The sequence below is a fragment of the Ambystoma mexicanum genome, chromosome 3q (genome assembly GCF_040938575.1).
Source record: "Ambystoma mexicanum isolate Mex_15411 chromosome 3q, UKY_AmexF1_1, whole genome shotgun sequence".
Lineage (NCBI taxonomy): Eukaryota > Metazoa > Chordata > Amphibia > Caudata > Ambystomatidae > Ambystoma > Ambystoma mexicanum.
The window spans coordinates 718319697-718343758 of NC_090926.1; the positions used below are offsets into that span (position 1 = coordinate 718319697).

Genomic DNA, 24062 nt, shown 5'->3' on the forward strand with positions numbered 1-24062 from the left:
TCCCGACAGGATTGAATTCAGTAAGGGCCAACGTGAGTGCCCATCTCTGGAAGGCCTAAGGAGACAGGCCTGCTCCCAGCTGGAGGGTGAACCTCCTGGGAAGCATAGGATTTATTGGGAAGGTAGGCTTCTCTACGGTGAGTCTACAGAAGGAGACCATAGGAAGTTGGTGATTCCCCTTGCTGTAAGACCCTTCCTCTTGCAGTTGGCGCATGAAGTGCCACATGCTGGTCACCTTGGTATCAAGAGAACAAAGCACATTTTAACCATGCATTTCTACTGGCCCAAGATGGGGGTGCATGTAGAAAGTCACTGCAAGAGTTGTGCCAACTGCCAGTTATCTGGAAAAAGCGATACAACAATCCAAGCTCCATTGATACCACTCACAGTTGTGGGGGATACCATTTGAGAGGGTAGGCATCGACATTTTTGGTCCCCTTGACCGCCAAACATCCTCAGGTAATAGGTTTATCCTGGTACTGGTCTACAAGGATACCAGGTATCCTGAGGCCATCCCATTGAAGACTGTGACTGCCAAGTCAGTTGCGAAAGCTTTACTTGGCATATTTACTAGGGTTGGCTTCCCTAAAGAAGTTGTCTGATAGGGGCAGCAACTTTATGTCAAAGTATATGCACGCCATGTGGAAGGAATGTGGTGTCACCTATGATATAATAAGTTATTTATAATGTGCTTAATACCCAGAGGTTTCTAACCGCAGACCCGGGGATCGAACCTGTGTTGCTCTGTGTGGTCTTGCTTCCAAGGCGAGTACGTTGCCGCTGAGCTATCCTCCCGAGCATACATTTTCATCCTCCTACCTCCCGCAAACCAATGGTCTTGTGGAAAGGTGTAACATAACTTTAAAGAGCATGATTGGGCCAAAGAAGAAAATGGGATCTTCTATTGTCATGCTTACTGTTTGCCTACAGAGAGGTACCTCAGGAGGGTGTTGGCTTCAGCCCCTTCGAACTTCTGTTTGGTCACCCTGTGAGGGGACCCGTAGCAATATTCGAGGAGGGATGGGATATGCCCACTCCCCCTATCGCCACCAACGTAGTAGACTATGTGCTAGGGCTCAGAAAGAGAATGGTACTCCTGATGGGTCTGGCTAGCGAGAAACTGAAGGCAGGGCAAGCACTGGTGAAACATTGGTATGACCAGAAAGACTGCCCTCATCAATTTCACACCAGGTCAGCAAGTCCTGATCATGAATCTTATAAGGCCTAGAGCTTTACAGGACAAATGGTCGGGCCCTTACACAATGGTGGAGTCACTGGGTGAGGTAAACTATTTAGTGGTCCTTGGAAGGGCTGGACAGGCTCCAAAAGTGTTCCATGTGAATAGACTGAAGGCTTTCATCCCGAGAGTTGAAATCGCTGCACTGCTGCTGTCAGGATTCCATGGCATATTTCTAAATATTCAAGGAGAAATTACTATAGAAAATCTGCATTAAAAAGAATTAAGTAAACATTTATTTTTAAAACTTCATTATTACATTATTAGTAAGAGTTTAGGTTTAGTGATGTTGAATTTGGGTTCAGTGTTTTACATATGTCAATATTGTAATACGTTTCCTTAATGTTAACTATATACAGGAAGTACCAAATTCCCCAAACCAAGATGGAGGTTCAGTTCAACACCAATGATTGGTGGAAAAATATTGTGAGGTGGTTTGGAACAGTTACCAACATTCTAAACTGCCTTTCATTCCAGTTTCTTTAGAGGAAGGTTGCAGTTTATTTAGCTCTGATAATATTTAGTATAAGCAGTATTAAAATTATTTTTTGAAGAATATCCAGTGAGTTTTGATTCTACAGAAGTTCTTGTTAGAAGAAGTCCGTGTTTCAACTTCAAGATCTACGTACAGATGAAGGAAGCTAAGTTTTCTGAAAGTGAAATGTTCATATCTTCGATTTTACTCAAGAAGAAGTTTAATTTTAATTATTAAGAACTGTACTTGTCGGCAATGAATTTTTATGAACAATTACTTGAATACAACAGCGCGTGTATTTTTTTAAAGAAAACACTGTTGTGCGTTTATTTTCTCCTTTCGCGGCTGTGTGTGCGGGAAATGATATTTAGATGTAAAATTATAATGCAAGTTAGCGCATTACTTGTAAAATATTGGTTCAGTATTATTCTCTTATTATACGCGTGTTATTTTCTAGGAGTATTGTGAAGTATCTAGTATAACACGTCTCGTTATATTTGCTTTCAATGTTGGTCAGTTCCAGTCAGGATTTCGGTTGCGTATTCTAATTATTCTACGCACGCTTCATTTTAATGTTTACTTCCTGGTTTGACGTGCTAGTGTTTTCTAGTAACGTTTCTATTGGCAACGAGTTGAGCCCCGGCAATTCCTAGTGAATACTTTACTTGGTGGAGCGGACAAGTGTATTACGTGTTGCAGTAAGTTTAATGACCGTGTTATAGTGCGGTTGTTGTTGGCGTCGTGCCATCATATTCTACTCCGTTCAGATTGCGCGCACATCGTCGCGTTCCTCAATTCTGACGAACTTTTAATTTACTGTGCATCAAGCCATCTAACTGAACTCTGGAGCATCAGAAAATTACAGTACAGTTTTGCCATCTAGTTACATGTGCAGATTACAAAGAAGTAATGCTGAAAGTTAAAAAATTCAGAAGCGTTTAATTTGTCAATGACTTAAGAACTATATAGAACATTAATTCTTCAAGCAAGTCAGTTTCAAACCATCTGCAACTTATATTCAAAGAATTTTAAAGTGTTTCAAGAACATAAAATATTGAGTCATTGTAAATTATTATAAGTTATCAGAAGATCATCTAAATAATACAAAAGAAAAAGCTATTAATGCCTATCAGCTATCAAGCATAGGTAGCAGGTATATGATGATAGTTTTTTTTTAAATATTTCAAATAGCAGAAGCCAACATACAGAACAGAGTGTAATTAATCTGTGTATTTTTGTGCTTAGATTTCACAGAGACACATTACTGATGGCACTTCCTCAATCCAGTTCCAAAGAGTAATAATTTCCTGAGTCTAACATTCTGGGAACCAGTGTCGTGTCTTAAGAAAAAGTGAAGATCTGCAGTTATTTTCTCCTACATTCCCCTTTCCCCTTGGGTTTGGTAGTTTTATATTTATGAACTATTGATCAGGCATATCAAGGGGGTCTGGTGGGCCAGCATCACTCCTGCAAGAAGATCCAAGATATGGACCTGACACTGCTGGCTTCAGATGTTGAGGAGTCCAAACCTATTCTTGACCTGTCCTAGGGCAGTCATTCAGATAGCTACATTGAGGTTGTCAAATGGGCCCCTCATCTGACTTCTGATCAACAAGCTGAGGTGAAAAGTTTGCTGAGGCAATTTCCCCCCCTTGTTCTCACAAACTCTTGGTTTGACACCATGGTGCCAACATGACATTGACACAGGAGATAGTGTACCTACTAAAAGTAGGGCATACAGGATGTCAGACAAAGTAAGGTCTTACATTAAGACAGAGGTCAACAAAATGTTGGTCTTGGGGAGATTGAAACCTCCAGTAGTCCATGGTCCAGCCCTTTGGTTTTGGTTCCAAAGGCAGGCACCTCTGAATTGAGGTTCTGTGTGGATTACAGGGCTCTGAATGCTGTCACCAAGACAGATGCACACCCCTTGCCTAGAACAGATGAGCTGGTGGGTACTTAAGGCGCTTCCAAATACCTCAACACTTTTGACCTCACTTCAGTCTATTGGCAAATAGCTCTTGCAGAACATGCCAAGGAGAAGACAGTGTTTCCAATACCAGAGGGTCTTTACCAGTTCAGGGTAATACCTTTTGGGTTGAAGAATGCCCCTGCCAATTTCCAGAGGCTTGTGAATCATGCCCTTAATGGGTTGGATGAATTCTGTCTAGCATATCTGGATGATATGGCAGTTTTCAATGCCACCTGGGAGGATCATGTGAAACACCTTAGGATCGTGTTGCAGACTCTTCACAAGGCCCACTTCACCATAAAGGCCAGTAAGTGCCAGATTGGACAGGGTTCAGTGGTCTACCTTGGACATGAGGTAGGTGGAGGGAGGATACAGCCTCTTCCCAGTAAAGTACAAGACTGGCCTGCCCCCACTACTCAAACCCAAGTGAGAGCCTTTTTAGGACTCGCTGGATACTACAGGAATTTCATGGCAGATGATGGCACCATAGCTGCCCCTCTGACTGCTCGACTGCTCTCACAACTCCTAAGAAACCCAAGAAGGTAACTTGGTCTGAAGAGTGTGGGAAGGCCTCTTCAATGGCTTAAATGACTCCCTTGTTCCTAACTCCTGATTACCAAAGACCTTTTATTGTGTAGACAGATGCCTCTGACCCTGGGATAGGAGCTGTACTATCACAAGTAGATGAGAATGGTAAGCAACACCCTATTGGCTTCATTAGTTGCCAGTTTAAGGACAGAGCTCAGGTGGTCCACAGTAGAGAAATAATGTTTCTCTGTTGTGTGGGCCCTAAGGAAACTGAGACCCTACCTCTATGGGACCCACTTCACTGTGCAAACTGACCATAAGCCCCTAAAGTGGCTAATGAACATGAAGGGAGAGAATCCAAAGTTGCTCAGGTGGTCTATAAGCCTTCAAGGCTTTGACTTCACTATTGAGCATAGGCCAGGTGTCCAACATAGCAATGCTGATGCGTTGTCCAGAATGTTTAACCGACCTGAACATGAGATTCATCAAGGGGTGGATTAATTCCCCCTGTCTTTGGTCTGGGAGGGGCGAGTGTTGGGAAAGATTTCCATTTCATGTGTAATTTTCCCTCCAGTTGTGTATCCCCCAACTTGTTGCTGATGTTAAACACCATAGTCTGACTTTATCAGAGGAGCACAGCCTTCTGCTGCACTCCTCTGGACTTGTCTCTCACTTTACTATGGGGAAACTGACATGCCCTTACAGTCAGTCAGTACTGGGAGACTTTCTTTCCCTTAGTCCTTGTCAATGTTGCAACTTTTTTTGCAACATGTTGCAAGTCCACAATGACCTTCCAGTATAGTGCACTTGGGTCTTCCTGCCATTCGTGTCGAGGTCCTAGATGCTCTCGATGGATTTTTTTAGGAGAAGTGCAGGTGTGCTTTGGACAGGGCTGGTGGCAGCTTATCTTTTCATGTATTTTTAACCCTTTCCTGCCAGGTAAACAGTGTTTACTGTGTTTGGCACGAATAGGTGACCTGGCTCCAAAATGGCCATGCCACGAGGTTCTTGGTCCTGTCCTTTGACCATCTTGCCCCTTCACCTTCCCCAGGTCGAGCCGACCCGGGTCGGTCCTTATTTGGGCATGCATTCTCCCGCGAAACACCAAGTTTGTGTGCGTGCGTGCGTGCGTGCGTGTGCGTGTGTGTGTGTGTGCGTGTGTGCGTGTGTGTTCGTTTCCAGGATGTGGGCTGGACTGTCTGGTTCCAATACATATCCTGAGTGCCAGAGAGTCTAGTGTGCTGTGAATGCCTGGGACCACCGTGGTCCACGATTGGTCCATGTATGGTATGCCAGTATGTGAGCAGATCTCCCATTGGGTCCTCTTTGTTTTGACGCAACAGAGATTTTGGATAAGAGAAGGCCCCAAACACCCATACCATGTCGATCTCTGGAGTTCTCACTGAACGAAGGATAGGATACAAGTATCGTGAAACTAAGAAGCCGAGTCGAGGAAACGCTGGTGACCCGCTGGAATGTTTGGCACCCTGAGCCGTGGTTGTCCAGTTGGACCCCTCTGCATCTGACAGAACTAGAAGGTCTGCGAAGACGCTTCGACCCGTTTGGAATAGTTAGACTAACTATTCTCGGCACCTTCATCAAACCCTGCAAGTAAGCCTTCTCGGAAGTGTCCCTGGGCCAACCAGTGGGCTGACCCTCTTGCACAGGATCTTTGCTCTGTCACCGCCGCTATGTCGAGGAGGCCCTCGAAACTTAATACATCGCAAGCTCTGTGTTCACAACTCACATCGAATTCTGTACACTTGGCGTTCCCAGGTCTGGAGTAAATATAGAGCTTCCCAGCCGGAGTACACACGGTTACTGTGTCGCCCAGCCGTGGTGACGAACTTTGTAAGTGTATTGCAGCTGTGACCCTCTGTTCCCTGAAGCCTGCTTCAGTGAAACTGGCCTGATCCATTCACTGGGAGTGGAGAAAGTGCCACTGTCCTGTTTGGGAATCAACGCTGTAAATTTGCTGCTGAAAGCCACAGAGCCACGAGATTGCTGCATTTGAACCTGCAAACGAATTGGACTTGACTGCCGAAGTTTGGTCCGGAGTGCACCCAGGGTCGGTAAGTAATTGCAACCCTTACCGTTGGCCCCTAGTGCATCCATCAATTTTTACGCACGAGTGGCTCCTGAGGGCCCCTCTCCTTTCCACAGCTAGCCTGAGTTAGTGAACTATTCCCAACTCCTGTAACCTGCTCTGCCCTCTCAGGGAGACTCTCTGCGAATAGTGGGAACTTATTCTGCATCACTTCACCTACCTTCCTGAGCTGCTACAGACCCTACAAGAAACCCAGTTTTCGCCCATCTGCTCTACCGCGTGCGACAGCATTGCAAGTACATTTGAGCAATTGGCCCAGTCTTCTTGGGGGACTGGACTGCCTTTCATTTAGGATTGTGATTACTGCAGAACTGCATAAAGACTCTTTGCACAATCTGCTTCCTTACCTTTTCTAGGTTGTGGACCCATTTCGTGCATTAACCCTTTAGGCCCCTTGGTTTTCTATATATCTATTTTAGTGGGATTGTGTTGGTTTAAAATTGTTACTGTTAATAGCTATTGTGTTGAAACTGAAAGGCCTTGATTAAATGTTTAAATGTATTTGTATTATATATATATATATATTTCTGACTGGGAGTGATTTGTAAGTGTCCTTTACACTGTGTGCTCATTGAGGTCGCCGCCAATGCTACCTTGATTGGTCTGGCTTGTCCAGAAGGTTACACTGTTCCAAGAAACTAGGCTGGCCTTCTGAACCTCTGCCCACCTGCTCAGCGTTCAGAAATCCATCTTAACATATTGCCTTCACATTGTTCAGCTCAGGCTGCAGAATTAGTAGCGCTTATCGTCGCACTTCAGAGATATGAAGAAGCAACGGTGTACTCTGACTTCGCTATGTGATATCAACCGTACACGCTGGATTGTCATGCTGGAAAGGAGGGGCTTCCTCTGCTCAGACAGCACACCAGTGCAACATGTGTTGATATTGGACAAACTTATTAAGGTACCAGAGCTCCCATTGGCTATCGCCGTTGTGAAGTGCGCAGTACATACTAAGAGTGCAGACCTAATTTCTTGCGGTAATGAATCCACAGAGATTGAAGCAAAAAGTGCAGCATGTTTTTCCAATATTTCTAATTTTGAAATAGAAAGTGTTAAACAAATGTCAGAATGATGCATCATGATGAATGAAGGCTTTAATGTTATCCATTGTACAGTTAATTTAGCGGCATAGTAGACCTCCACAGCAGGAACAAGGTTTTTGGAAAAACAGGGGTGTTTTTTATCCCCCACCAAGGCTATATGGAGGCAAGATAGTACTGGAAAGCCAGTTATGCCTCTAGTTTTATTGAAAGTTGCACTGAATCAGTTTCACTATCCTGTGCATATAACCAGAGTTTCTTGCTTCCATGATCACAGAAGAGTTGTTTTCTCCAAATATATTAGAACACTTTGCAGAGTTTATTGTGAATTGTATTGTTTGTGGCTGACAAACACACACAGACCGAAAACACCACACGTGAGCACCTGAAAGGAAGTCCTATGCCGCCCCCAGAAACGTTTTAGTATCCCAAGGACTACAAACAATATGGGACGTTGGATGTTCTGTACACCAACTGGGAATGTTTCCATATGACCTGGAGTGTGGATGAACACATAGAATGAAGGTGACACAGATATTGTTTCCGAAGAAACCACAGTCTGAAGAAAAGGTGAAGAAAGTTGAGGTGGTGGCCTAGGACTCAACCAGAGGCTGGAAGGTGCAGAGGCTATGTATGTGTCATTTATAGAGTCCACCCCGCTCACCTCTGTCATATTGGAAGAACAGCAAGAGAACACTGTGTGACACCTGGTATCATCCCACCAACACATCGAAGGTATGGGAGACGTTATGCGCTCTGACAACCGCACCTAATGTACCCTCAAAACGATGCAGTAAACATGAGCTTGCAGACACCACTGGATACTGAAGAACTATAAGTAAAGTCTGACAGATGAAAAAGTGATGCTACTAACGAGGGAAGATATGTGGATGCCCTAAACCTGATGGGTGGATATCTAACGAATAGATAACCCATGTACGCAAGACATATTTCTCTTAAGTTAAGGACTGCATAATAGTATGTATACAATCAAAGATGCAGAAATCACATGCAGGACGGAGCAATCGAGTCTCCAGAGGCTAAGGAGAGTAATAGTACCAAATATAATTGAATCAAATGGCACTAAATCGAAGGACAGAATGGACACAATCATGGTCTCCTCACATGTGGTATAAGACCAGAAGATGAGGCCTATTCATAAAGCTCCAGATGAAGATAGCAATGTACCTTCACTCCCTTTGAAGTTCTGAGGAAGAGTACAGTCAGCAAGGTCCACTAGAAAGAAACCTTGGCTTAGAACCTAACTGATGAGAGATGGTAGGCTAATTAGCTAAGAAAGGCACTTGGCGTTCCCTTGCACCTGGGTTTCGTTGTTTACGTGCTATTAACAAGCCGAATGTCCAAGGTTGGTAATAGTGCCAACCAATCATGAGGGTTATATGTAATGGTCGACCATACAGTGTTTCGCCGGCCAATCCGCTGCGATTATTACATTATTATCTGTATTTTACATAGTTGGAGGTAGTTCAAGGCGTGCCTACGAGATAAGGGGCATCCAATGATACTAACATTAATATAAACTATATGTATACTTTTCCCTTAACCAATCCTTCCACCCAGTCGGTTTTTGCTGTTAGCATTGTAGGATGTCATATTTTACCTATGTTAAGGTATAAAACCTTTTGTGTAACTGAAACATTATTGAGTGTGTGAGCTAAAATTGGTTTGCTCGCCAGGTGATAATAAAGTAGTGCTTTGCCATATTGCTTGAGTCTGTTTGGTTATTTGGATCAGAGATCATTTATCGTGGTAATCCCATTCGGCATTTGGAACGCTCCAGGTGCTATTGCACAGTCTGACCTCACCTCTGTGACTATCTCCCTCACCTTTCATCCCTTCTGCCCGACGCACTCAGCCAGATACATACCTTGGATGCTCTCATCTCTGCAGACATCCCCATCTCCAACCCTCTCACTCCACCTCTCTCAGGGTCTGACCATGCTCTCCTGTCCTCTCACCTGGATCTCTTGGGCCCCCCGGCTAAGCCTCTGTCTGCACTGCCAGTCTCCTTCTCAGTCATTCGACCGATGAAGCGAGTGTCAGTTGCTGCTTTTGCCTCAACTTTCATCTATCACCAACACATTGGACATCCTTGCCCCTGACATGAGGATCAGAATTAAGCCTGCGTCAAAGGGCAACACCTGGTATGAATCTGACCTAGCCTCCTCCTGAAATGCAAGTGCAGAGTTGCTGAGCGGAAGTGGCAGGCATCCGGCACATCCTCTGACAGACTGGTCTGTCGCCTACTCCAAAGTCAGAACAGACTCTCCATCCGTTCAAAGAAAAGGGCCCATATCCAAGCCTGCATCTCTGGGGCCACTAACAACAAAAATCTGCAAGGAACTCACTAATCATCTGTACTTCACTTGCCTCCAAGTTCTTAACCACATCTCAGGACATCCTGTCCTCTCTCCTCTACTCCCCTCACGTTTCCCTCCCCAGCTCTCCTCTTCCCTCCTTCTCACCCAAGCATCAGATGAGGTCTCTAGACAATTATTCTCCATGAAAGCCTCCTCCAAACAGGGGCTCCCCTGCTCCTCCATGACTATTAAGGACAACATTGCCTCCCTTGCGCCAGCCTCTGCCGATTTCTGTAATCATTCCTTTGCCACTGGCTCCTTCCTGCTACCCCTCAAGCACTACCTTTTGCATCCTCTTCTCAAAAAGCCCTCTGCTGACCCCCTCATGCCCGGCTAACTGCTGCCATATCTCCATTACCCCCTTCCTGGAGAAACTCCTGGAGAAGCTGGTCATCTCCCAACAGATCCAACACACAATCTGTTGGTTGTCTCCACGACCACCAGTCTGGCTTCAGGGCAGAGCTTCAGGGCATCCAGAGGCACAGAAACTGCTCTACTGAACCCCCGTGAAGACTTGCTCTCATCTCAATTCCAACTCGTCACCTGTTCTTATCCTTCTGGATCTTTCCTCTGCCTTCGAAGCGGTCAATCATGCCACCTTGACAAGTCTGCTCTGTGACACCCTTATCACAGGCCTGGCACTGGACTGGTTGACCTCATTCCACTCCGACCGACCTTCCCAGGTCCATCTGGGCCCTTTTCTCTCCCCTATAACGCACGCCACCTGCGGTGTCCCTCAAGGATCTATCTTCTTGCTGTGGCTTTTTAACATCTACCTAACATCTACCTTGCCCCTCTGGCCCAGCTGATCTCCTTCTCTGCTCACTTCCAGTGTTCACTGTACTGCATCCTCTTCCTCCTCTTTCGTCCCTGACTGACTGCTATTCAGGCATGGTGTGTTGCCAATGATCTCTGCTTTAATGGCAGTAAGACGGAGATCCTTCTCATTGGACTCCAGCTCCCTCCCACCCTCTGCGGGTCTCATCCCGTCACCCTTGTGTGAGACAAAAAAACCTTGGTTCCATCTTTGACTCCTCTCCTCATATCGCGGACGTTTCCAAGAAGGCCCACTATTGGCTGCATCTCCTCAGTGGAATTCTCCCTTTCCTCGCCTTCCCCTATAAACTCAATGTCTCCAGAGTTCTGGTCCTCTCTAGCCTGGCTACTGCAAGAGCATCTTCCTACGCCAGAAAAGACTGCAAGACTTCTCCTTGGCCTCAAGCGCTGGGACTGCATCTCTCCAGCCCTAGAATCTCTCCACTGCCTTCCGGTGGCTGCTAGGATCAAGTTCAAGACCCTCAGCATTATCCACAAGGCTTTCTGGGGCCTGGGACCCAGCTACATCCAACTCTTTCTCCCTAAATACCACCCTGCTAGAGCCCTTCAGTATTCTAGCTCCAACTCTCTACAGATCAGATGCTTCCCTAAACAGAGAGTGGGGTGTCGATCTCTTTCCACCGTAGGAGCTTCCCTCCGGAATGGTCTCTGCTCCTCTCAGGCTTGAGCAGGATCTCCTTAAATTCTGGAAGCTCCACAAGACCCTCCTTTTCCCTTCTTCCTTCCCTCTCCCCTGTTAACACCCCCACCCGCCGCAGTGACTGGTTGATTCGGTCCCTAGAGTTCTACAGGGCACCACCCCCCCCCCCTCCCTCGCACTTAGCATATGGATCCTCACCCCATGGAATCTCTGGCACTTGCCCTCCTGGCCTCCCTTTTTCAATCTCCTTGCCCCTTGGCCCCTCTTCTTCCCCCCCCACCCCTTTTTCACTCTCTCCTCTTTACCCTGCATTTCCCTTCCCACCCTAGCACTTCGCATTTCGCGCAGACCCTACATTTCGCAACAGACCCACCCCCCTCGCACTTCTTGTAACTGCACTTGGACAATCTGAATGTCACAAGGCCTAGTAGTACCGTTATTCTTAACTTTCGCCCTGTCTGACCCCCACCCCCATTTGTTTTTGTCTTGTGGCGCCTTGAAACACCATGTGTTGTATAGGCGCATTACAAATATCCAAAATAAATACATAAGCGGTTCCAAAGTTTAATTGCTTGGAATTAACGTGTTCTGCCACATCCTCTGGATTTGCTTAAGGTTTTTTCATTGCAGTATCTGCCAGCATTGAAATAATATAACAAGTAATGCCACAACATACCCACAAACAACTGAAGTATCTGGACATTTAGTCACAAAACCTACCATAAGATGCACGTACCGGAGTATGTCGACAAAAACGAACATATGGTGGACTGAGCACCCTGTCATACGATGATGGTACCCAGTAAATGCTATGTGTGACTGGCCATATGATATCAATATCCATCAATGATGTGCGTTTCTCTTTTAATGATGGTAATACCAAACATATGATGACAATGCATGTTATAATTATACTATGCTAGCAAAAAGTACCCATATTCCGCACAGGTTCTGTAGACGGACATGATAGCTCCCTCATCAGTTGTTGAAAATCAATGATCTTGTAGGTTGCTATTCCGGGACGCTTCTCGCTAGCTGTGCTTTGCACTCTGAAGTAAACTGCACTGACAATGGGCACGTGTGGCTGGCTGAAAAACCCCAGAGCAGACCTGGAGGAGAGGCCAGAGTTGGGCAGCTACAGCATACTGGGACATTCTATGCGCTCTTTCCCACCTGTCGCCTCATCCTTGCGTAGTGTGTTGCGATGCACGTATCTCGGAAACCGTGCATCCTAAGCCTTGAAACATAATTTTTGAGGTCCCGTACACATCTTCAAGTTTTGGTCCTCGCGTTGAGGTAATTTGCATACCCACAATGCCTTGCTTCTGTGGCTCGGAACTGGAGGTGAACTTCCAGCGATGGCTACTAGGTGGCGTTGTGGAAGGTGTGACTTGGCTCAAATGGATATGGAAATTATATATATCAGAAAATGTTAGATTGTTCCTTATACAATTCCACACGGTTCCACCAATGTGCACGTATTCTGCATAGTCGCCAGTTAGGACCCTCCAAACACTACTGGCTATGACATTTTTTGACCCCAACCCCTTTCCATAGATTTCAGCACCTTCACACAGATGGTTCCCTGACATCGTAGAAACATCAATGTGGTCGTAGAAGGACCGGACAAAACTAATTATAAGCGTCTCAACGCGATGTCTGACAAATGGCATCTGATTGCATTAGCTTTCAAATTATATTGTTCATTGGACATATGGTGGAAATGTCTGGCCACATAGAAAACATGTCCAGTAGATTAAAGCCACCACTACTGGCTTTATAAATGTTTTTTTAATTGGTATAAATGCAGCAACTCCAACTCTGCATACATATATGAACAAGCTGTTTCAGATCGTAATAGACCATGTTTGGTATTCCTCTGTGACTGTTACTGCAAATTATGTGACCGTCATCACCTATCTGAGGACACTTTCAAGGTAATGTATGGGAGGATTGGTCCAAGGGACCCCCCCCTCCCCTGGAGCTCCCGCCCCCCCTTGTGAAGTCCATGGCTCGTCGGGCCCCTCCCCCGCCACCAGGGCCCAGGTGGCGGGTGGGCCACTGGCTGAGACATTGACCAAATGTGCTGTATTACGCTAGGCCCTGTAAACCATTTTATGAAACCAGAATGACATAAGCCCCTGTGCGCCGTAGCACGGCCCCCACCCTTGGAGAGTCCTCACTTGTCCCTACGGCCGCAGCTCCCTGGCAGATCCGCTGAGAGCCCGTTCCCACGAACAGACGGACATGAGCTAGTGCTAGACGCAAACACTGTAACATTCACCTTCCGCAGTGTATCACTGTCCTCATTATGACCTGGCCAGCAGGGCCGGGGTGGAAAAGAACTGTAATATGGCCCCCCGATAAAAGTAGAGCCCCCAAATACTGATGAGCAAACTGCCTGTGATGAAACTCTTCTCTCCATGACCTTTGGATAAAACATGTAACCTCCATGAAGATGGCAGAATGTGTGTTCATGTGGCATTCTGGTTGAAGTACCCACATCCCCGTAGCTATGCGTAAATGGTAAAAGTGTCCCAGGGTTTTTATGTTATATGTTTCGCCAAGAAGAATGTACTCCAAGGTCCTATGCCATAACTGAACTAATGCTGCTAGAGTGCAAAGGAAGACAAGTGCAACCACATTGGGAGCTCATGTAAATTGTGTACGAAAATGCACAGAATGTATTCGAATGTCCAAGCTCACCATGTGTCACTGCCATCAGTCTCATTGGCCAGTTTTTCCTGCGTGCTCCACCAACCTTAATACTACCTCGCTTACCATGCATGCATAAAATGTAACAAAATGTTGTGGTTGTTAAATACTTAACATATAGTTATCAATTGCAAAATGGGTATAGGTAACGCATTTGAAATGGCCATGTAAAGGTACTAACAATGTAGAAACATAACCTTTGAAAAAATTCAATGGGTATTGTACATTATATGAATATTTATGCCTCTTTCACATAATCTGCAACACACGAGGAAAATACCATTGTGGGTATATCCAAGGCCATTCCCCCTTCCTCCCCATTGAAGCCTGCCAGACAGAAAGCAGAGGCCTGTGCTGCTCTGCCTCACCTCCCCCAATTCGGCTGGAGCCGCTTCAAGCATTCACGTTCCCCCGCAGCTCCCAGGGCGGCGGCCAGCCACCTGAATTATTTACAACCCAGCAGTAAACCCTGGCCATAAACGCAGGCCAAAAGGTGCCCTTTCTTAGGCTCCACGACCCACCAGCTCACCCCAGGTTAATGGCCCCTGTAAAATTAGGACACCCAATATTATAGCAACACTGTAGGAACACATTCATTCTCCAGCATGGGGTCTGGCATGGATTCACATGCTCATGAATATTCCCCGTCGTCAGGCTGGGAATCCTTGGTAAAGAAAAATCAGTATCAGTTTTGTTTCTGATCTGTCTTTCGTAGTAGTAACCAATCACTGATCTCTGCGTCATACTGACCACAGCCAATGACTGCCATCTCCCTAAGCCCCGCCTCTGGCAGCCATCTTCAGATTTTTACCGCACGTTCAAGTGTTGGGATCCGCGTGCTATTGCTCTCGAGCTTTAGTGCGTTTTCGCGCTTTTTCATAGGAAAATTCTCTTTTTTCGGTCAAAAGAGCCTCAAGCTCCACTGTTTCTTTATCCGATCAACGGGGACCCGTGTCGGATTCTTCTACGCCCCTCAAGGGTGAAGATTCCGTCGAGCCACGCTTTTGGAGGACTCCAGAAGTTTCTCAGGCCCATCTCGGACATGGCCCAGGAGAAGGGAAGCTCGACGCCCGGAAAGCTATTCAGGGACTGCCCAAGGAGGACGAACACTCCCTTTGCCTCTACTGCCTGCATGAGGACAAGACGTACGTGGAGAAGGACTGTGCGTTTTGCGGCAACATGTCGGAGCGGACCATGAAGGACCGCCATCTGCGTCTCGCCAACTGGCTGGAAGGGAAGAGCCCGTCAGGTGAGAAAAAGAAGAAGTCCGAGCGGTCTTCTAAGACCTTTGAGGGCGCCCCGGCGACAGGGGCCCAACAGAAGGCCAAGCACTGCGAGTCCGCTGGCACCGGGAGCGCTGAATGGTCAGGCTCTTCGGTTGCCAGGCAGGGCGCAACCTCCCCGGCGCCATCAACCACGAGCCAACGCTCTGGCTCGGGTAAGAGGAAGTCCGAGCACCCGGCGAAGCTTCTGGAGAGGCCCCGGTCGAGCTCGAAGGCCCCATCGGAGGGGGAGCGAGGTGGTGACCCCCCCCCCCCAAGGAGAAGGCGGTGAGCGCACCTAAGGTGGTGAAAGCCTTGATCCACCCTGCCAAGGCCTCTATCGAGACAGTGGCGGCGGCCCTGGCTCAGCCTGTGGAGGCTACACCAGTGGAGGCGACCTCGGGGCCCAGAGTCTCCCTGCCACCGCGGAGGGAGTCCTCTTTGAAGCCCATCGACGGGACCCCCGTGAAACCTCTGACTGAGAAGAAAAAGGGGGGCAGGAGGTCGTCGTGGATTCGGCCTCAACCTCTGAAGAGGAGCTGATCGAAGTCTTAAGCCACGGCATTGGCGTGGAAGAAGACCAGCCCGTCGGGAGGGACCCCGACGTAGGAGACGAGAACGTCGAGGGTGCCGACGAGGCCCCTGACCGCCCGGCGGAATCCCCTCAACCAGTGCCGCAAGACAACTCGGCGGCCATTTTGTTGGCTATACAGTCCTTATGCTCGGAGATAAGGACGAGATTGCCGTTACCACCAACGGAGGAACCGCTCCCGACGGGGGACCCGGAACCAGGCCCTTCTGGGAGCCCTCCTCCTAAGAGAAGGATTCATCCTCCAGCTCCTTTTCAACCATCGCGCCCTGCTCAGCCCTCTTCCCCGTCCACGATCCGTGGGGATGATACGGGGACGGGCACGGCCGCAACGGGTACAGACGACGAGGTTTACGACGAGGATCTTCCGTCGTCACCTCCTCCCCGGGCTTCCCCGCCCGACGAGATTGGATCGTTTCATGCCATGATCGCCAGGGCATCCGAGCTTTTCCAGCTCTGCCCGGAAGAGAAGAAGGAAGGTTTCCTTTATCAACGGCGTGAGACCAAGAGGAAGACGGTCCTCGCTGTACCTCTACTGGACGATATCTGGGATGAGGGTCTCGCCCTCCTCAAGAACCCATCCACAAGGCCTGTGAGAAGGGATCGGTACGAGAAGAAGTACCGGGTCCCGGACGCGGCCCCCTTGTGTCTTCGGGCACAGCCGACCCCGGACTCGGTCGTCTCCGCGGGGGCCAGGAAGAAAGCAGGGGGGGCTTCGGCCTCTACGTCAACCTAAACCCCCCCCCACCCCGGACGGCGAGGGAAAGAAATTGGACACGGTGGGGACGCAGAGTCATCTCATCAGCAGCGACGACGATTAAGGCTGCCAACGCCTTGGCTATCGTAGCCCGCTACGACAGGGAGTTGTGGTACAAGATCGCCCCCCTGCTGGACTTCCTACCGGACGATAAAAGGGCGGAGTCCCTAGAGATCTTGCAGGAAGGAGAAGTGGCGTTGGACCACGCCATTACGATAGCGACGGACATCGCTGACACAGGGTTTCGCCAGTTGGGCAACGGTGTGTGCCTTAGACGGCGTGGATGGCTTAAGGCAACGGACTTCCGGCAGGACGTGCAGACCAGAGTTTTGGACATGCCGTTCGACGGGAGCAACCTGTTTGGGAAAACAGAGGACGATTCCCTACAAGCCATCAAGACGGACACGGAGACGGCCCGGGCTCTTGGTGTTCTCCAGCAATGGCCGCCCTTTCGGAGCGCCGGAGGCAAGCGGGGTGCCTCCAAAGGTTCCGGCGGCGGATATTCCACCTACCGTCAAGCGGCCCGTTCGTCGTCACAGGAAGCCTACAGGGGACGAGGCAAGTCGGGCGGACCCTGCCATCGTCGCCAGGGAGGACAAGGCGGCAAAGCCTCGTCGAAGCAGTACTGAACCGGCCGTGGGGTCGGGCCCCCACCGAAGCATCTTGGTGGGAGGCCGGCTGGCGAACTTCGTCAGCGTGTCGGAGTCCATCTCCACCGACCGTTGGGTGCTGGACGCCCTGGCCCAGGGTCACGCGCTCGAGTTTCTAAAGAAGTGCCCGCGCGTCCCCCCCCATGGCCAGGAAGGAACATCACGTCCCTCAGCTTCTCTTGGAGGTAAAGGCGATGCTCAAGAAAGGCGCCATCGAGCTTGTCCCAAAGAGGCTTCGGGCTCCGGAGTTTACTCAAGATACTTCCTCGTGAAGAAGACCGGAGGATGCCGTCCCATCCTGGACCTACGACGACTGAACAAATTCATCAAGGCACAGAAGTTCCGGATGGTCACCCTCCAGCACGTCCTGGGTCAGCTGGAGGAGGGCGATTTCCTGTCATCGTTGGATTTGGAGGATGCTTACTTCCATATCCCCATCCTAAAGGGACACCGAAAGTTTCTCAGGTTCGTGGTCCAATGGCGTCACTACCAGTTCAGAGCCCTTCCCTTTGGATTGAGGTCGGCACCCAGGGTGTTCACCAAGTGCCTCGCACCGGTGGCGGCGCGTCTGCGCCTGGAGGAGACCCACGTCTACCCCTACCTGGACGACTGTCTCATCCGAGCAAAGACAAGGGAGCTCGCCGCGGAGCACACGGCGAGGACCGTCCAACTACTCACGGACCTGGGATTCTCTATAAACTACGCCAAGTCCCATCTGGTGCCCGCGCAAGACGCACTGTTTCTGGGAGCGAAACTCGACACAGTGGCGCTTCTGGCCTCTCCGTCGGAGGAAAGGACGAGAGCCATATTGGGCAAGGTGCAGCGGATGCTGGTTGCGGACGCGGCCAGGGTGAGGTCCATCAAATCCCTCCTCGGAATGATGTCTTCTTGCATTTATCACATCCGCCTGTGCAGGCTTCGGATGCGCCCGTTACAGGAGTTCCTGGACGCTCACTGGATCCAGACGACGGGCAGCTTCGAGGACAGGATCACACTCGACGAGAGCTTCCGACGAGCGATCCGGTGGTGGGGCACCCGCGCGCATCTGACGGCGGGCATGGACTTCCAGACCCCGGGCCACCAGAAGACGGTGACCACAGATGCCTCCCTGGAATGGTGGGGAGCGCACACCGAAAAGCTGCACGCGAGAGGCCTTTGGCTTCCGACGGAGAAGTCCCTCCATATCAATGTCCTGGAACTCCGTTCAGTGTTTTGGGCCCTCAGGTCCTTTCTTCCGTCCCTCAAGGGCAAGGTGGTGAGGATCTTCACCGACAACACCACCACCATGTTCTACATCAGGAAGCAGGGCGGCACCAGGTCCCCAGCCCTGTCCAAGGAGGCACAGGATCTGTGGCATTGGGCCGTCGCCCAAGGGATGTTTCTGGTGCCGTTTCATCTGGCAGGAATAAAAAACACCCTCGCCGACTCGCTCAGCAGTGGGCTGCGCTCGTGCCACGAGTGGGAACTACGACAGGATCTAGTGGACTGCCTCTTCTGACGGTGGGACACACCCCAGATCGATCTGTTCGCGACGGCGATGAACTCCAAGTGCCGGAGGTTCGCCAGCAGATTTCCCCTGCCGAGGAGCATGGGCGATGCTTTCTCGTTCCCCTGGGAGGGCCTGTTTCTATACTCGTTCCCCCCCATTGCCGTTGCTGATCCGGCTCATCAACCAGCTCAAGAGGTCACGGTGCAGGATGATCCTCGTCGCACCTGCGTGGCCGAGGCAGATATGGTTCCCGGACCTTCTGGACTTGTCAGCGTCCCCGGCAATCAAGCTGCCAGTGGATGCGGATCTTCTCTCCAGGGAAGAAGGCGCCATCCTCCATCACGACCCGAAGTCGCTGAACTTGCAAGCCTGGCTCCTGCAGCGTTAGAGTTTGGAGGTTACGACATACTGGCCGACTGCAGAGAGGTTCTTGCAAAGGCCAGGGCGTCCTCAACTCTTAAATGCTACGGACACGCACAGAAGATTAACCCTTACGGATTACGGCTCCTCAAGTACTGCCGTACCTACTGACGCTGGCCAAGGCTGGACTGGCGCACGCTTCCATCAAGATTCATCTTGCTGCGATCTCCCGATACACCAGAACCACGGGACGGACGTCTTTGTGGTCTCATCGTCTGGTGAAAGAATTCATGAAGGGACTGTTCAGATCGTTCCCGCCGGTGAAGGCTCCGGCCCCGGCATGGGAGCTCAACGTGGTGCTGACCAAGCTCATGAGACCTCCGTTCGAGCCTCTGGACTCGGCTCCGTTGAAGTTCTTGTCGTGGAAAACAACGCACCCCTCCTTCATGCCCAAGGTGCCGTCGGACTTCCACCTCCACGAACCCTTGGTGTTGCCTGTTTTCTTCCCGTCGCATTCGTCGCCGGCTGAAAGGACTTTGCACTCGCTGGATGTGGCTAGAGCGCTGAAGTTCTACGTGGACCGCACGAATAGTTTTCAGAAGACGTCACAGCTTTTTGTGAACTTTGGACCTGTCAATCAGGGGAAGGCTCTCTCAAAGGCTTACATTTCCAGATGGCTCTCTGGCTGTATCATGTACTGTCATCGGTTGGCAAACCGACCGCTGCCCGGCCGTCCGAGAGCCCATTTCACCAGAGCGATCGCAGCTACCAAGGCGTTCCTATCTGGTGTGCCCCTGCTGGACATCTGCAGGGCTGCTACTTGGAGGTCGACGCACACCTTCACGAAATTCTACTGCGTCGACCGGGATTCCATGGAGGAGTCCAGGGTCGGCCAAGCAGTGCTGCGCAACCTGTTCGCCTAAGGTGAGCCTGGTGAGAAGGTAAGAGAGGCTTAATGTTGAGTTGTTGTATTGCTTAATGTTGAGCCTGTTGCCACCTCCCGTGGTTGTGCATGTGTGTACTGCTATTTATTCCTTTATTCATGAGCATGTGAATCCATGCCAGACCCCATGCTGGAGAAGGAACAAGTTACTTACCTGTAACTGTTGTTCTCCAGCATGGGTCTGGCATGGATTCACATGCGAACCCTCCCGCCTACCCCTCTGCGGCTCTTCACTTGGTCATACTGCCACTTCACGTGCTACCAAATCTGAAGATGGCTGCCAGAGGCGGGGCTTAGGGAGATGGCAGTCATTGGCTGTGGTCAGTATGACGCAGAGATCAGTGATTGGTTACTACTACGAAAGACAGATCAGAAACGAAACTGATACTCATTTTTCTTTACCGAGGATTCCCAGCCTGACGACGGGGAATATTCATGAGCATGTGAATCCATGCCAGACCCATGCTGGAGAACAACCGTTACAGGTAAGTGACTTGTTCCTAATGACTTCTAACGAGACATGATAACTTGGACAGCTCGCCCCTTGCCCTGAAACCCAACCTCGTGACCTATGATACCCGGTCAACAGGATAATGGTAACCATGTATTACCAAAGGACCCCACCCTAGGTGCATTCCTCCTGTGTTGCATTAACCTGTAGAATAACCTATTGGAAGATTTATCGGGGAAGATAATATTGCGGTATTGAATGAATGCGGTGTGCGTGGCCTTAGGGCAGAAAGCCAAGGAAGACGTTCATCAATGACACTGGCCACGCCTGGCACAACAGCACCGCCCGGATGAGCCCAGCTGACCTGCCCGGCCCACCTTGGCAACCAGTGACTACCGCCAACCACGGCGCACCACATCACAGATGCACCTATAGTTAGTCATCGCCACCCAATCCTCACGAACATGTGCCCCCTATAGTGTTTAGGTTCTTATGACGTATTTTGTAAATATATACGCCTGTCTTTGCTAATGTCAGACAGAGCACTCTCGGAGTTTGCAGAGTCCTTTGCATGCCCTATTTTGACTTATATAAACTCCCATTAAGCTCACCCGCACTTTGTCTTAGCCTTATTCCCATCTTGGGAGAGTCCATTATTGTCTCTCATCGTGGGGAAGATCGTGCTATCTAGGGACGCTCGCCTTAGGTAATAATAATAATAAAGCACCTGGCAGGCAGAATTTACATTTTGTGTGGAACAAATGTATTGACAGTCCTTTTTAATGTGAAGGGAGTATGCTGGTTGACTTTGGCCCTTAATGTGTATCGTAACAATTTAATAATGGATTAAAACGGTTAACACTCTCCCTTTTACATAATCTATTACTGAGTCTAGCATTTGGTGCAGTCTTTATGCACCATTGTCTTCTTTTCGGACTACTTATCCTTTGAATTATCATTAGCCCCGAACTTGGAGTGCACGCTGGTTGCTTCTACTTGTATCAAGCTCCCATGTTTATCCCTCTTTTTTGTTTGACAAAGGCATTGAAAATAAAGTGCTGTATCCACGTCACCCCTTGTAATGCACTCTTAAGAGGTTTGCTTTGATTAATTACCTCTTATCTTCACAGCGAGAAACAAAAAGAAACCCAAGAAGAGGAACGTTTGATGGAAGAAAAGAAAAAGAAAAAGCAGGAAGAAAAGAAAAAGAAGGAAGGTGCTCAGAAAAAGGTACAGTAGATTGTTTTAATATGTTTGAACTTATGTTCGAACTCTTGGCTGTCAAGCATTTACACTGTTTACGCACAAACCTCATCTTGCACAACCTAGCTACTAGTATTGAATAGTCTGATGCAAATCAACCCATTTGAACTACTCTTATAAGTTAACCTTTGACTGATTAATCAAATCTAAATGGTCATGTTGGGTAACCTGCAGCATATCTGCTAATTCTGCGTTGTCTGTCACCTAACACGTTCCCCTCTTCCACTATGGTCATTTTAGGGGACCTACAGCAGATCCACCAATTAAACAATTGTTTTTTAACCTACCGCAGATCCTGCAATTCCAAAATGTGTGTTATGTAATTCTAGAAAATCCGCCAGTTCCTTACTGCTCATTTTAGGTAACCAACGGTATCTCCATCAGGTTTAACTGTCATGGGAAACCAGCAGCAGATTCAGCTATTTTAAAATGTGTGTGTTCAGCACCCTACACCAGATCCAACACTCTTAACTGTTTTTATAGTTTTAAAACCAGTTGCGCAAGTATGCCCCAACCAGGGAGCCAGGTTTGTTGGAAAGTACACACACTTTCATGGTGATCACATTTTGAATTGCAGGGGTCAAGTGGGCACATGCCAGTTACAAGCAAAATCACATTTTGCATCTTTTTATTTAAATGAAGGACGGTTGCCTAGCTAACCCCAGTTTTAATAACTAAGCTTTTTCTGCATGTTTCCACCCTGCTTTAGACAGATAAAACAAGTTAGTTATCTGTACCGAACAACCTTAAAATATGGAGGGTAAAGTTGCACATTAATGTTCAGTCAAGATATTTTACATTGTGTATTAAAACAAAAAAGAATCTTCAATATAGAGACTATTTTTGCAAGGTTTAAGCACATTCATCAAGCAAGAAAGCAGAGACGATAATCCTGATATTCCAGTTCCAAAGTGAATAATATTTCAAGTCATTTTAATTTTAAATAGAACCTAATAAGTGTGTTCATATTTTTTCTTGTGCATTCCAAAATGCAACCTCAGTAAAGGGGGAAACATAGATTAGGATTGCCCAATTTTGGACAGAATTTAGATTAAAACCATTTGCATTTTTTCACTCAAATCAAGGGTTGCAAACACAACCTCACAAAATCCTTCTCAATGAAAAATCAAGAATGGATCAAATGATTCTTGATCCCGATGATGGGCCAGTGCATCCGTTATAACTATCGGCTTCGAGTAGCAATCCCATTTCCTCATAATGCACATGATGGAGTGTTTTTCCAGGGAGAATTGGGCAGGGATGGAGAGGATTGACGGTTAAGGTATAATCCTCTTGAATTCCAATTGTCGCAATTGCCTATACTTATCAGTGATTTATTTAGTAAGTAGAGTGAGCAGCTTGTTCAAGAGAATGTGGAGTGTGAGGGAATGTGCTGCCAGCAAAGCTAATGCCTGTTTCATCTACAGGCACCAATTCAAAAATTCCATGTTTGCAAAGGCAATATGTGTATTTCGGGATGAGGGACAAAATGGAAAAAGTGGCAAAAGGCTGTAAAATGGGAGGCAGGGGAGATTGCGATCAGAAATGAAAGCCCCATTATTTTAAAAATGTTTCAAAAAGGATCCAAAATCAATTCTCAAAAAGGAAAACTAGATGCATGGCAACTATAGCTCAGTCACATGAAATATGAATTTGATTTTAAGGCCCATAACGTCTGTAAGGGTGCAGAAGTACGAGTCTGACACACTGGTGGCATGTATTGGCAAAGACGTTTATTTATGTATAAAAGTAAAGGAAAATCTATCTTGCCCTATAATGTTTGGAAGCAGGGACGGTCGTCCCAGGCACCCAAGAGGTTCCGGATGAGGCGGAGACCTGTGACCGTGTTATAGGTAGGTACCTAGAAAGGTTATAGGGGGGAGGTGTGTGTTAATAGAAACTGCCTCACCGGTAGATATTATTTGCTTAGGTGTAGGTTGTGCTGAGAGTAAAACGCCATGTTAAAAACTAGCTGGCATTTTGGAATCGTGGCCTACTGGTGTACTGCAGCCAGGACAGTAGGCACAGGCTACATAGAGATAGACATGGACATGCAGGGTTGTGTTACAGCATAGATGGCAGTGAGAAAATCCAAACCCACGGACAGTCAGAAACCCTGCATTGTCTCATACTATAAGCATTCATATCCCAGAAGGAATGTGTCCTGCAAGGCCATGAGGGGGCCAGAAGCTCCCTGTACAAAGTTATCCCACGAGAAGGAGGGCACGAGCCTCTGACTTTCCCCAGCCCAAACCCTAATTTATAGTTCCCAGATACCCCATCCCAAGACACCAGCATTCCAGAATACCAGTCTGTACCAGACCACCGACCATAAAACGGATATGTCGCCAATTTATCAGAGA

General features: G+C 48.3%; 1 protein-coding gene across 11 annotated transcripts in view; it reads left to right on the forward strand.

Moving 5' to 3' along the window:
• The window catches only part of TNRC6C (trinucleotide repeat containing adaptor 6C), a 1467646-nt gene that overhangs the window by 131974 nt on the left and 1311610 nt on the right, over positions 1–24062 (forward strand). For all 11 annotated transcript variants that reach the window (XM_069654647.1, XM_069654638.1, XM_069654641.1 and 8 more), the window contains exon 2: positions 21567–21666. In XM_069654647.1, the coding sequence (XP_069510748.1) occupies positions 21604–21666 (63 nt within the window). In that variant the 5' untranslated portion in view covers positions 21567–21603. The remainder of the gene's footprint in view (positions 1–21566; positions 21667–24062) is intronic.